The 15,260-nt window shown below is 34.4% G+C and overlaps 2 protein-coding genes across 2 annotated transcripts; one reads left to right on the top strand and one right to left on the bottom strand.

Annotated features, from left to right (window-relative positions):
• Positions 1–6,235: 6,235 nt before the first annotated feature.
• On the top strand, positions 6,236–9,493 carry LOC110716108 (U-box domain-containing protein 17-like). Its single transcript, XM_021894743.1, has one exon. The coding sequence runs from the start codon at positions 7,081–7,083 to the stop codon at positions 9,232–9,234; it is 2,154 nt and encodes a 717-aa protein (XP_021750435.1). The 5' UTR covers positions 6,236–7,080; the 3' UTR covers positions 9,235–9,493.
• Positions 9,494–9,731: 238 nt separating this feature from the next.
• LOC110716151 lies at positions 9,732–14,731 on the bottom strand. Its single transcript, XM_021894781.1, has 4 exons — positions 12,769–14,731; positions 11,120–11,736; positions 10,388–10,906; positions 9,732–10,240 (listed from the first exon to the last, which is right to left on the bottom strand). The coding sequence occupies exons 1-4, from the start codon at positions 13,004–13,006 to the stop codon at positions 10,097–10,099; spliced, it is 1,518 nt and encodes a 505-aa protein (XP_021750473.1). The 5' UTR covers positions 13,007–14,731; the 3' UTR covers positions 9,732–10,096.
• Positions 14,732–15,260: the final 529 nt, after the last annotated feature.

Here is a 15,260-nt window from a genome sequence, read left to right as displayed (position 1 = left end):
CGGGGTGGGTGTGGATTTTAGGATTTACACGCCCTCATCCCCGCCCCGCCCACTTCATACCTTCCCCATAAGGCCATACCGTACCCACACATATATTTTAATAAATAAAATTATATACTTTTATACTATTTCTTCCGTTCCCCAAGTATTGCAACATGGGGATGGGACACATTTTTAAAGATCAGAAAAATAGAAAGAAATAAAGATAGAGACACATGTGATGAGAAAAAAGAAAGAGATAAAACATGTGCAAATTAGAAAATATTGCAATATTAGTAAAACTTTCTAAAATGATAATTTGTTGCAAAATTAAAGGAGCAAAGGAAGTATTTTATATTTTAAAAAATTAAGTAGTAAATAAAATACTTTAATAGACTTAATATACGATAAATAAAAAATGTGTAATATTAACAAAGATTTTTTTTTTCTATTGTAATCTATATTATGTAGTATTATTGTTGTATTTTGGGAGTTGGGAATTAGGTGGAGATAGGCAGATCTTGGGTGGATATTAGGTGGGTGTGGATATCCAACTGGGGGGTGGACAAAGATGACCGATTTCTAAATTTTACCCGCCTAGACAGAGGTGGGGATGAATTTCGGACCAGTCTTAGGGATGGGGATGGAAAAACCAACGTCCACTCGACCCCACCTTATTGACATCCTTTGGTGGGTGCTGGGAAGGACAACTTGTCTGCAATGACCGACGGCGGGTGGTTTGCGGTGGGGAGAGGGGGCAGGGTCTATTATTGGCTGGACGGGGGGAAGGGAGCTGCTACGATGGGGGTATAGGGTATTTTTTATCACCAACTTTTATATGTGGTTCAAGTCATCATGTGATTTATTTCATTATTATTATAAGGATTACTCAGTTAGTGTTACAGAGGTTACTTCATCGGTGTTATAAAGATTACTTGGTCATTATTATAGGGATTATTCGATTAATACTACAGAGGTGACTCAGTCAGAAATATAGGGCTTACTTTATTTTATTATAAGCGGACAAATAATGTGACCAGCCGCACACAAAAGGTGCTAATTTTATAACCAATCATAATGATTAAATGTTTGCTGCTTAACCTTTTTAACATGTTAACTACTACGCATTTTTTTTTATCTAATTCTTTTTTTAGCAAATGTCACCAAAGATTATACGGTATTATTTTAGAATAATAAAAAAGTTGTTATTATTACATTTGTAATACCGACAAAATTTGTATTATTCTTAACGATTTTATTTTATAAAGATAAAATACACCTATCTATATCTATCTATACTTATATATTAAAAAGCGTTCCTAAAAATGTCAATGTGCCACGTGATCCAATAAGGTTTGAACACAAGACCTCATTAAATAAAGACCAACTTATTACCATCCAAGCTATAAGCTAATGTTATTTTATCTATGCACATAAATATATAAATACATATTAAAAATAAAAGCAAAATTATTCAAAACTATTTATTATTGTTATTGTAATATTATAATTTTCGACAGTAAAAAAATTCTTTCAAGCTCTTTAATAATAATAATGATAAAAATACTTAAAGTAACACCCGGAGCAACGCCCGGGCCAAATACTAGTTAAGTACGAGTAATTATTTCATGTGAATAGAACAAGTACATACATGTTTTGTTTATACACTAAGATACATGAGTGTCCTCCACCTTATCATAAAAAGAGTGGGATGAGGATCGAACCTCCTACCACATTTTTTTTGGGGGGGGGGGGGGTGGGGGCATGGAGGGACTAACTATCTCTCTATTTCCTATGTTCTCAAACAAGTACAATAAATTCAGGGCCGTTTCCGACAATTTGGTGGCCCTGTTCTAACTATTAAAATTGGGCCCTTAAATTTTTAGAGGCCTATTTTAAAAGGTTAAAAATATTACTACCTCCGTTAATATTTATCTGCAACTTTGGAATATTTTATATCTCACAAATAATACCCCAAAGTTGCAGATAACCATTAACGGAGGTAGTATTATTATAAAATGTTTTTTTTTAGTACAGTACTACAAATCATTATAGAGCTAAGATATTCATATTACTAAGTTTAATAGTAATTCAATAAAACAACAAACAAAAACCTTTCATTTAAAAAGTGTCATCCTTCTAATATTTTTTTAAAGCAAAATCCTCAATTATATCTTCATAATCAATTTAAATTTGTTTTGGAAATTAAAAGACAAAGTCAAAGATTTAGGATGAATTTTTAAGTTTTAGTTTAGAAATGGAGGCATTTTACGGAGAAGAATGTGAATATGTAAGGTTGTTATTTTTTTTAAAAAATTATGGGCCCCTGATTTTTGAGAGCCATGTATGTGAGAAAAAACATTTCCAAATACGGGCATACAAATATACAATACATAACCAAAGAAGAGGCCGGGGACAAACATAAACTCATGACTTGGGATTCCACCACCGTGAGAATGAATATACCCAATGGAAAAATGAGCATCATCATTGTAATTAGGACAAAGATTTGATGTATCTTAATAAAATGTTCCCAAATCGTCTTTATCTTTATAATCAAATAAAATAAAAGATTTGTTGTTAAGAAAGAAAGAAAGAAAAAGGTAAGAGAAAAGGAGAGTCAATGCATTGTCCTTTGGTATCTAGTAACAGTAGTCAGTAGGCAACATTATTTGAGATTTGCGTGTGGAATTTATTTAAAGTAAAATGTAGGATGGGAGATTGGGAGGTGGCTGAGGCCTGAGGGTAAAGGGCATAATGAATGGACAGTATTCTTGACCTTCTCTCTCTATCTTTTCTTTCTTGTTTTTTTATTACTTGTCTTTTTTTTTTCTCTCTCTCATCCTTTTTGGGTTTCGTCAACCCTCCATCAAAAAAAATATAATGTGTTTGTAAAAAAAAAAAAAAAAAAAAAAAATATAATGTGGAAAATAAAAAAATACTACACTACTCAATACTCCCTCCGTTTTTAAATACTTGCCCCACTTTTCTTTTCCGACCGTTTTTAAATACTTGTTTCATTTCCTTATTTGAAAAGTTTTTACAATATTAAATTAATTTCTCTCATCTAGTAGACCCAACATATATTCTCTCTCCTCCAATTCTCTACACTTCTTTTAATTTATACAATTTTTTATTCTTCTACCCACCCCACTACCTCCATATTTTATTACTTTCTCCAATTTCTCCTAAAACTCCGCGCATGGAGAAATGGAGCAAGTATTTAAAAACGGAGGGAGTATATAATAATATTAAGGCCCCGTTCACTTCACCTTATTTTTGTTGAAGTAAAATTATTTTTACTGAAACAAAATTATATTTGCTGAACTTAAATTATTTTTAATGAACTTAATTTATTTTACAGAACTGATATTATTTTTGTTGAACTGAAATTATTTTTTTTTACTGATTTTCTATTATAATTCTTCTTTAAGAAAATTGAATTTTACTGAACTGAACTTATTTTTATTAAACTGCAATTATTTTTACCGAACTGAAATTATTTTTGCTGAACTGAAAATATATTTACTTAATATTATTTTTTCTAAGGTGAAGTGAACAGGGCTAATTACACAAAAAAAGATATAAAAATGCTTAACATTTTAGTGGTGATGTAGGAAACTCGCCTTATAACTTTGAGATCATAAATACGAAAGACTAACTCGTGTAAAATGTGCTGGAAAAAGAGGATGAAACAGTGGATCAACATATATTAGCATAAATTGGCAAAATTGCATTTTTTTCAATTTTATTTATTTTCATTTGTTTGTTGTGAAACATATATAGGGCCTATTAATTTCAGCTTAATTTCAGTTTAGTTAAGCTTCAATCAGTTTAGTTCAGCTTCTAATTTCCTTCTCTCATAAAATATTTATTTCAACTCTATTCAGTTCAATTTAGTTTAATTCAGCTCCAATCAATTCAGTTTAGTTCAGTTCAGTAAATGTGAACAGGCTCATAGTACGAAGTAATGCAGTTAACAAGTCCTCTGTATAGTTATAGAAAATTTTAAATTATACTAAGGGTAATTTTAGCATTCTTTATTTGTTACAATGATTAAGTTTCTATCATATGCACTATTAGTAATAAAATAAAAATTGTTTAAATGTAAAATTTTGTTTAATTCATATTAATCTCTATCGCTCTATCCCTCTCCTTTTTAAATTTTAGTTTTTGAATAAATAGAACTTTGATCCTCCTATTCCATACTAGAGCTTTCAAAAGTTGATCCGAATTGAAAAATTTACCTAAACCCGATTATGTCCGTCACTGTTTGAACCCGAGAAAATGGTGACCGAAACTCAATGTGGCTTGTCTTGAAACCAACCCTAGACCCAAGTTAACTTAAGTATTTGAGACCCGAACCTGAACAGGACTCAACTTGGAGATGACCTGATATGAATATAACCCGTAAATTATTGACTTGAACCGAATCCGACTCCGAACAGATATTAACCCAAACCTAATCCGTCAAAACCCGAATTTAACTCGACCTGATACTAACCCGACCCAAATTCAACCCGACACAAATTCAACTTGCCTTGTTATTTACCCTAGCCAAATTCAAGTCGACCTATTCCTAACCCGTCTCAAACTCAACTTGACTTGTTCATTGACTTAACCTAATTTCAAATCACCACAAATTCATTTACAACCACCTTATTTATATATAGTTATATAGTTACGTACTCCCTTCTAAATTTTTACTACTAAGAATATGATGTTCGCCACGCAAATACGAATATAAGATAATATTATATGAATTTAATGACAATTTTGGTCAATTGCGTGCTTATGCCAATGAGTTACTATGAGAAGTTCAATAGTCAATATACGCAACTCCTTACTTAGAAAAATTATATCTATCTGAACTCGATCATGACTTGACGTGTTTGAACCCAAGAAAATGGCGACCCAAACAGGATATTACCTAACTTGAAACCAATCTAAGGCCTTGATTAAACCCAGGTTTTCAAGAACCGACCCAACATGACCCAACCTGAAGATTACCTAACTTGAATAACCTGCTAATTATTGGTCTGAACCAAACCCGACTCGAATCAAGAATGCCCTTGACCAATTATAACCTATTGAAACCCAAATTTTAACTCGACTTGTTAGTAATCCAACCCAAATAATACAACCCAATAGTATTAACCCGACTAAACTCGATAGGATCGATGCATGATCCAACGACGTCACTCGACCCGAATCTGACTCGCAAAGGTAATGATCGATATTAACCGAAATAATCCAATCAAGTTGATTTGATCCACATTGACTCGACTCAAAACCGACTTGAATACCTGAATTGACAGCTATACTCCATATACTCATGATTTTTCTCTTTTTTATGAAAGTTGTTAGAAAATGAAAGTGTAAGAAAAACCTTAAAAATGAAATGTTCGTTGAAAGTTTTGAAACGAATAGAGTATATATTATGGGTAGGTGAGCATAATAAGGTATCCTGTTAAAATTCTTGATATCGAAACCTAAGCCTTTTCCAATAGGTTTCTCAAAATGAGAATTGAAATCGAAACATGCAAGTTTCAGTTCCAATTCAGGGTGCTTTGTCTTTTATTATATTTCATTATTTTTGCATATTTATCTTTAAAAAAGTTGGATGGTCTTAAATTTGTTACTCTTACAACTTGAAATTATAACAAACCAAAAAATTTTCAGCAAATTTAATATGAGTACATATAATTTATAACTACTCTGTATTAGTTTAATAAATACTAGCTTGAATTGATATATAATTTGAGTTAAAGTGATATTTTTATCGGATTACAAGGTATCATACAGGTTCCAGTTCTAAAAATTTGAGAATCTGAACCGAAACATGTTGCAATAGGCTCTCTATTTCACTATTCGAAGCCAAAATCGAAACATGACGGTAAAAAATTAGTCAAATTTATTACACTCATGATAATTTTAAAAACTGATAATAGAAAAGTGAAAATTTTTAAGGCTTTTTATTTGAAAAAAAAAGAACATTGAAAACAAAAAACAATGTAATACAAGCCTTGAAATTTTGGTTTCCATTCAGGATATCTTAATTTTTTTCCTCACCTCCGTTATAACCCCATACTACCAAATACCGATGGAGTATATTGACAATCAAAGATACTTTCTCCGTTACGAATCACTCGCAAAAAAAATATTATTTGTGAGATATAAAATATTCTTTTGTTGCGAATAATATGTAACGGATGAATTATTAAAGATATTACTCTAATGCAATCAAACGACTCAAATGAGTACTAGTCATGTGTTGAGTTGCATAAAATTTAATTATGGCAAAAAAAACAGTAAAAGTATAATATACTCCGTACGAAGCATTTTCTCTCTCCTTCTTTTAGAGTTTTTGTCAACCCTTGTTTTAGTTTAAAGAAAAAAATTAGAAAAACCCAAAAAAAGTCGCACTCAAAAAGCCTGCACCAAAATTCTTACTCACACACAAAGAAAGATAAGAAAAGTAGGAAAAATAAAGGAAGCGTTGAAGAAACTCTTCTTCTTTCCCCCCACTAAAATCTTAAACCACACAAAAAAAAAAGTTTGGAAGAAATATTAAACTTCCTATAATTTTCTTTGCTTTGACGCGTAATTAGCTACTTGAATTTTCTAATTTTCCCACCTGTAAATCTCTTGTATTAAAAGGAAGATGTTTCGTTTTTTATTCCAACTGTTGAAGCTTCATACATCATAACTACCCAACAAACATCATCAAACAAAATTTATTTGGACAGGGTATGTTTCTTTTGTTCTGTATTTTAACAGAATTTTTAGATTGATTGATTGATAAACTTGTTGTAATTTTTTGGGAATTTTTTGATCTGGGTTTTTGGGGGTTTGCTCATTTGGGTGAGATTTGGGGAAATTTGGTAGTTCTTTTGATTTGGGTATATTTTATTTAGTTGATTGATAAAGTTTCTGTTATTTTTTTGGATTTTTTTTATCTTCTGGGTTTTTAGGGTTTTGCTCATTTTTGGTGAGATTAAGGCAAATTTGAGAAGTTTTTGATTTGGGTATATTTTAGAGCTGTAGTATTTGGATTTTGGGGAGTTGGGTAGTCTTTGAAACCCTAAATTTGGGTTGAAAATGGCAACTTCAGCTGCATTTTCGTCGCTGCGACGACGAAGGTCGCCTCCATTGGAGGCGTTTCTTGCTCCGGTGGACTTGACGGATGGTGGAATTATAAAAACGGTGTTATCTGTTGCTAATGAATTGGTTGATTTGCATTCTGGGAAAAAATTGCCATTTCAGAGGCAGAATTTCAATTCTTTGGTTAGGAAGATAGAGGTGTTTGTTGTTGTATTGGATTTTTTGAAGGATTTCCGATCATTTTCGAGGTTTTCGTACACCGCGATTATGTGCTTTAAAGAGCTTTACTTGCTGTTCTATAGGTGTAAAATATTGTTGGATTATTGCTCACAGTCTAGTAAATTGTGGATGCTCCTGCAAAACCAATCGATTTCGGGGCATTTCCATGATCTTAATCAAGAGATGTCGACCCTTTTGGATGTTCTCCCGATTAAAGAGCTTAGTTTGAGTGAGGATGTTAGGGAGCAGATTGAGTTGTTGCAGAGGCAGTTGAGGAGAGCTAAGTGCTTTATGGATAAGGACGATGAGATGTTGAGGCATCGGCTATATTCTTTCTTGTACGAAATTGAGAAGGGGCAGATTCCTGATTCGAATGAGCTTTGGTTTTTCTTTGTGGACAAGTTGGGGATTCACGATGCCAAGAGTTGCAGGGCTGAAATTGAGTTCTTAGAGGAGCAGATTGTTAACCACGAGGGAGATGTAGAACCCACGGCTGCAGTGCTCAATGGGTTTGTAGCCCTCACTCGTTATTGTAGGTTCTTGTTATTTGGGTTTGAGGTAGAGATGGAGGTGGGAGCTGAGAGACAAAAAAACTTGAGGAAGGGAATGATGACTCAGGAAATTGCTGATACTTTCCTTACAATTCCAAAGGATTTTTGTTGCCCCATATCGTTGGATTTGATGCAAGATCCGATGATTGTGTCCACCGGGCAGACCTATGATAGGTCTTCAATATCAAGATGGTTGGATGAAGGACATTACACTTGTCCGAAGACAGGTCAAATGCTTGCCAATACGCGGCTGATTCCCAATAGAGCTCTTAGGAATCTGATTACCCAATGGTCTGTTGCTCATGGAATTCCTTATGAGCAACCAGAAGGTGCAGAGTTCTCTTCAGAGCTTGCTGCAGCTTCATCATCAAAGGCTGCAGTTACAGCAAACCAGGCTACAGCGTATCTCCTTATCCAACAACTTGCTTCTGGGTCAGAGGATGCACAAGCCATTGCTGCCCGTGAGATCCGGTTGTTATCAAAAACAGGAAAGGAGAACCGTGCTTTTATTGCAGAAGCTGGTGCTGTTCCTCATCTCAAACGGCTATTACTATCTGCTAATGCAATTGCTCAAGAGAATTCTGTCACCGCAATGCTTAATCTATCAATCCATGACAAGAATAAGAACAGGATCATGGACGAAGAAGGGTGTTTGAATTCCATTGTTGATGTTTTAAGGTTTGGTCAGACTACGGAGGCGAGGGAAAATGCTGCTGCTACCTTGTTTAGCCTATCAGCAGTTCATAGCTATAAGAAGAGGATTGCTGATGAAAATGGGGCTGTTGAAGCTCTTGCTAATCTATTAAGGGACGGGACTCCCCGAGGCAAGAAAGATGCTGTGACTGCTCTGTTTAATCTTTCCACGGATACTGATAATTGCGTGAGGATGATAGAAGCAGGGGCAGTCTCAGCAGTTGTGGGAGCTATAGGGGTTGAGGGGGTATCAGAGGAGGCAGCAGGGGCATTGGCCTTGATAGTGAGGCATCCTGCTGGGGCTGAGGCTGTCGGCAGAGAGGAAAAGGCGGTGGCTGGTTTGCTTGGGTTGATGAGGTGTGGAACCCCCCGGGGAAAGGAGAATGCAGTTGCTGCATTGCTGGAGCTTTGTCGGAGTGGTGGCGCTGTTGCCACCGAAAAGGTGCTCAAGGCACCAACGTTGGCAGGTTTGCTTCAAACTTTATTGTTTACCGGAACAAAACGGGCTAGGAGGAAGGCAGCCTCCCTTGCCAGGGTTTTCCAGAGGAGAGAGAATGCTGCTTTGCATTCTGGTGGGTTTGGAGTTGGATATCTGATAGCTGGGAACTCGACCACGAATAGAGATACAAGCTTCGTTGGTGATGTGTCTGTACCCATGTCAATATCAGTACCTGTTGTGCAAGGGTAAATGCTCACTGCACCCCTTGTCTTAAGTTTGTAAATGTATCTTTGTATTCTCAAATTTTGGTTGGTAACTCGAAACATTCTTTCATTCAAATATGAGGCAATAGTAATGAAATTTAGCAATACTATACCTACTTAGTGTGTGATCTCATAACATAACATTTATCATCCGTATACGTAGTTGAAACTTCCTATTATATGTGCAAATGTGTTCTAATGTCACCGTCTTACAATCTTACAAAAGATATTTCTTTTTCCTGTTACATCTGTAACAAGTTTGATTAACTTGTGATTTACTTCTACTAACGTATCTCTTATTGCATCCATCAATTTTTTTTGATGTTGACGATTATATATATTTGATTCAGCTATTTGTGATTCCATTAATGACTTATTTGTTGGGTCATTTGGTATATGTACCTCAAGTCTGAAATGACATTTTCGAAAGGGATAGTTATAAAAGGAAGGCCTATTCTTCAGGTCTTTTGGTTGAATATTATCTGTTGTAAAGCGAAATAAATTGAAGTATTATTGCATTGCTCTCAAAGTCACATCCCCAGGAATTCCGGAACGACAATTATTGTTAAAAACTACTTTCTGTTGTGTGTATTCCGTCATGCAGCACCTCTTGCAAGTTGGAATGATAAATTTACCAAAATCACGGATCTATGAATCTATCTGTTTGTGACGAGAAAAATACAAATACATAACAGTTATCAGAGTTTTCAATTATCGCCTTCAGATATCCCAACGTCTCCTTACTTCCAGAATGTCAGTAGAAGAACCCCTTTGAAGCCAATGTGCCCGATAGATGTATCTGTAATCTCAATCCCTCGTCTTAGCTAAACCTTAGACTTCTTAGTCATTTAGGTTTGAAGAACTGACCCCTGTGGTACTAGGATGTTAAAGTCACTCACAGTCCATTCTATAACTTGATCAGGGTCTCTGTATACTTCCACTCCCAAGTCTATGGAAGTCCATCGCCGCTTGATTGGTCGTGTTCCTGGATCCTGCACATAATCTCAACATAATAAGTTTTCATGAAAACACCCTTTTAAGTCGCGCCTAAAGGTACACCTGCAGCGTACATGACAGCACGTGTCGTCTGGGTGTATACTGTAAAGTTTATTTTTGGAAGGAAAATGAACAACATATACCTGGTAAAAGTATAAATTTTGCGACATTTTTCCCACGTCAAGCCACCAAGTCTTAGGGTCACCAATCCAACCTTCCCCTTTCTGTGTAGGATAACCGTATTCACCCCACACAGGGTGAGGCAAAATCTGCAAAATTTCTTGAGGTTGCGGGTTACTGAAAGGATCACACTTGTTACTAGGCTCTTCTAAATGTTTAGCATTCCCTGGAGAACAGTGCATGTGGTAAGCGTCGTAAGGGAAGTTTTTAGTGTCATTACGATGGACACGAGTACCATTAAGGAAGGTGTGATAGGGTGGGCAAAGCTCCAGCCTATCAGGCTTGCACCACGGCTCTGTCTCAGGGGTGATGATCATCTCACTGTATCGCGTGACATCTGATGTAACATCTCCATCACACGGCTTCCCATTGTTCTTCCAACAGCTTCCCATATCCATTAGATAGAATTGGGTTTTTGAACCCCTTCCTCTAGTTACATTCAACGTGAATCTTACTGTGAAGTTTGGAGATTCTAGATATTTCTGCACAATTCTAGATTTAATCATTTTCTGTGATTTGCATTGACATCGATTTTATCTCAGAACACATAAATAATTACTGAAAATTTACAATTGCAGGTAACAATGAAATTATGTACTCTGTTGTAGCTAATCCTGTAACTGCAAGTCCTATCAGTCATCAAATGTGGTAAAAGTACAGCAAGGAAGAGTAAGAAAAGGTGTTAGACAACTTACAGTTTTTATCATTCCTCTAGAATTATAATGGTAACCACCTGAAAACCCTTGGATAGCATCTGATCTCAAGTAAAGCATCAACCAAGGAAACCTCGTCGAGGTCTTAAGAACATGTCGAAAAACCCAACTGTCTTTCCCAATTTCTTTTTCCCAGGTAACAGAATAGAAAGAAATATTCTTTGCTTGATCAATACTTCCTCTCTTGCTCGTAGCAATATCCACATCCCACGTTCCAAAAAATCGCCCTATTAGGGTAGTTCCTACTAATTTTGTGTAGTTATGATACATTGTAGGGTGGTTCATACACCCCTTTCCAAAACAATCAAAGCGACCATCAGGTCCATAAGGGCCAACTTTTTTGCCATCCTTAGGGCATAAGGCGGCGTAAGTATCCATGTTCCCATTTTTCAACATGATCATCCAGAAGTGCCATGGGTTTGGCTTGTCTTCTACTTTACATCTTGAGCCTAAATACACTTCTTTTTCTGCTGCATACAGGTCTACATTGTTGAAGAATTTCGAGTTCCCTCCTGGGATCGGATTCCCTACTCCTAATAGGTTGTCCTGCTCAGTGACTTTGTGTTGTATTGAGTAACAATCTTTCTTTCCTGCATCTTCTGTAGAATAAAATGACAGCATTAATTTACAGAAAATTTCAGAACCATATATCTACTTACACAGTTGCTGATAAAGGTGTAAAACAGAACACAATATTCTTAACTCAGATTAAAAATTCATATTTCTCACATGTTCTATAAATTTATATACCAATGAACATCATCAATTACGACTTCACATGTAGCAACCGCTAATATATCTTTTTTCAAAGTTGTACACGTGACGCTATTTCATGAAAAGATTTCTTGCTCAAATGCTAATTTTTTTTTTTTGAAACAAAATGCTAATTAATTGTACCTATTACTTTGGTGATTTATGTTGATACTAGATTAGACTAGTGCGATGCAAAGATTTAAAAATTATTGAAATGAAATAGCTTATTATTTATTTTTTCTTATATACTTATCCGTTAAATCATAAAAGATATGCAGCTATCATCATCATAAATTACATGAGTAACAAAATATAAAAATGAAAGCCAATTTCTAGATTTCAATCTATTTATTCCAACCAAAAATAAAATTTATTTATTTATCTATTGATAAAGTCAATAGATTGAAATGAAAATGATTAAAAATTAAAATTAAAAAAACCAATTCCTAAAAAAAAATAACAAAACAAAACAAAACAAAATATATATGACATCGTAAGTGCTTCTGGCGGAAATTTTTTCATGAGAAAGTGACATATATACATTTGAGAGAGAGAAATGATGATGTCAACAGATTTCTGTTTTAATAATAGTTAACATGTTAGGTTGTTGGAGTGTTTATAAGAGTTGTTAGCATATTTAAGGTCAATTAAATTAAACTTATGAACATTTTAAACTCAAAAGAAATTTTTTTTTTTACAAAAATCCAACACGCGTGACATAAATCTAATAACACGCTTGTGACTTTGTAAGTGTACTTATTTGCTTATGTAATTGCGTAACAATTTCACAGATGGTCATGCTTAAAAAAAAAGTAGTTGTAATTTTGAAACAAAAGAAATAGAAATGAAAGACTAGAAGCAAAGATATTAGACTTTACCAATAAGATCAAAACAATCAGCAGCTCTTGGACTCCCAAAGTTTGGAGTTTCTTCACCAACTTCATTGCATTGGTTCCATGATTCAATTGCCACCCTTAACCCATCTCGTCGCATCCCTGGATCGCCTACGGCTGATACATACAAATCTGTTGCATCTTTCTGAGAAAAGCTTACCTTACAACATCCCAAAACCATAACAATCAAGAGTAACAAACTATCTTTGAAACACTTTCCCATTTTTTGCTATGTGATATGCATAAAAATGAAAATGAAAATAATCTATATTATAATATATAGACCTATAAAAAAAAATAAAAAAATAAAAAAAAATCTAAATCTAAATTTCTAATATTTTACACGCATGATATGATGAAGTGATAATATCCTATGTGCTAGGATTATTAATTACAAGATCAGCATGCTAATTGTAGAATTAATTAGCGGATAATCACTATATATATCACCTCCTAAAATCTTGGAAGAATTAGCTAACAATTTATTAATTATTTGCGGAGGAAAAAAAAATTAATTTGACAAAATTCATTAAAAATCTTTCCTATGTATGTATATAAAAATAAATAAATAAATAAAAACATTTATGTGGGGTATAATACTAGCCACATATACTCCGTATGAATGGTGCAGTTAGTTGCTAGTATGATAAACTATAATGGTTCGTATTCATGAAAGAAATTAGAACGCGGATGTTAGCTAACTTAGCTGGTAAAGTATCGAGGGATGGTATCTGAATGAAATGCTTTAATAATGTACGAGTAGCAGGATTGATAGAAAAGAAAGGGATAAAGCAAAAGGAAGAAGAAAGGAGTTCTATATGGAGAAAAACATATCATTTTGTATGTACTTTTATAATACGAAGTAATTCTGAACAAACTCTCCCATTATTGCGCATTAAGTTACCTCATAAGGTTTAATGTTTATGTCATACAAACAACAAACTAACTTGAAAAAAAAAATTGCCTGATTTTAAAATTTACTACATACGTTGCCTTAGGTAATCATATATATGAGAGTGAGGGATAGCTCAAGTGGTTAGAGCTTTCCTCCCGATTCCAGGAGATCTTGGGATCGATTCTCACCCCCGCCCTTGTGGCTCTCTAAACACCAAAAAAAAGGTAATCATATATATCGACATGGATGATGTATATATGGTGATAGTAACTATATAAAATATTCATTTTAGCTTATAAGGGACGGAGAGAGTAGTAACAAGGCTTTTTTTTAATATCAAAAGTGTTTTATTTTCTTAATTATTCAAGAGATAATTACCAATATAAAGCAATATCCACTCATATTGTAACAAACTTATTTAGACGATAACAAAAAAAATGTAAAATAAATAAATAGATAAATAACAAACTTTGGGCAGGAAATTTTTTGTTGAGAGAGTGACATGTGTATTAGAGGATAATACCGGTGATTACTTTAGGATAGTAGAGTATTGGTTAATTGTATATGACTCATATGAGCTTGCGGAATTATGAACAACTCCATTGAAACATTAAGCATAATTAGCAACCCCATTGAATCATTGATGTATCAATAACAATTAACAACCCCAATTGTCATTAACTCCATTATGTGAAGTCATTTAGGCATTGGTACTTTTGTAGTATCCTACAATAATTATGTGTCACGCCAAGTTGCCAGTTAAGATGTATTGCTTTGCAAATATCTTTCATCAATTTAAAAATAAAAATAAAAAAAAATAAAAAAAAATTATGAAACACTACTTCCAGTATATACACTTAATCCAAAATAAATCTCGTACAATTATACTAGGAGTATATTTTGTTCCGTAATACTCCCCAGTAAAAATTATTAAAATTGGAGTACAATTTAGTGTCAAATCTGTCAATGCAGCAAAGTAATTTAAGTTTTTGTCAATATTTACAACATACGAGTCAATGATTGTAATTTTGCCAAAACTAAATAAGTATAACTATGTATTCATTGAATTTAAAAAGACATAAAACTATAATGATGTGAATTACATAAGAGATTTGGAGAGGTGATAATGGGAGGAATTGGGGTGGGCTAGGCAAAAAAGTTCACTCAACTTGGGCCATATCTTTGGGCTGGGCTGGCCCAAAGTTTGGTCTGAAAAAATTGTGTGTCCAAATCTATACTATTTTGGGCCATTTTCTAAACAAATTAAAACTAGAAGGGGCCGTTTGGTTCGGACAAGGGAATCAGAATGAAATGAAGAAAGAGAATCAAAGAGAATGGAATGAAACCCATTCTTTTTAACATGTTGTTTGCTTTCAAAAAACACCCAAGAATCACACCACCACAACACCTCCAATTTCAACCATTGTAGTTACCCACAGCCTAGCCACCGCCCCTCCCGCCGTCGCCGCCCTTCCCTTGCCTTTGCTGCCCTCCCGTTCTCGAAAAAACCACCTCCTCCCATCACGCAAAAACCCTAAAAAACCCTCCCTCTCCCCTCAAAACCGTCGGCCGCCGTTACCCC

Source organism: Chenopodium quinoa, unplaced genomic scaffold, assembly GCF_001683475.1.
Source record: "Chenopodium quinoa cultivar QQ74 unplaced genomic scaffold, ASM168347v1, whole genome shotgun sequence".
NCBI classification, from domain to species: domain Eukaryota; kingdom Viridiplantae; phylum Streptophyta; class Magnoliopsida; order Caryophyllales; family Amaranthaceae; genus Chenopodium; species Chenopodium quinoa.
The sequence above is the reverse complement of the archived record's forward strand: the minus strand, read 5'-3'. Positions and strand labels throughout refer to the sequence as shown.

Coding starts and splice junctions, on each gene's coding strand:
- LOC110716108 (XM_021894743.1), top strand. CDS start 7,081: ATGGCAACTTCAGCTGCATTTTCGTCGCTGCGACGACGAAGGTCGCCT.
- LOC110716151 (XM_021894781.1), bottom strand. CDS start 13,006: ATGGGAAAGTGTTTCAAAGATAGTTTGTTACTCTTGATTGTTATGGTT. Junction 10,907..11,119: donor CTAGAGGAATGATAAAAACT/GTAAGTTGTCTA, acceptor AGAATTGTGCAG/AAATATCTAGAATCTCCAAA. Junction 10,241..10,387: donor AAAATTTATACTTTTACCAG/GTATATGTTGTT, acceptor GATTATGTGCAG/GATCCAGGAACACGACCAAT.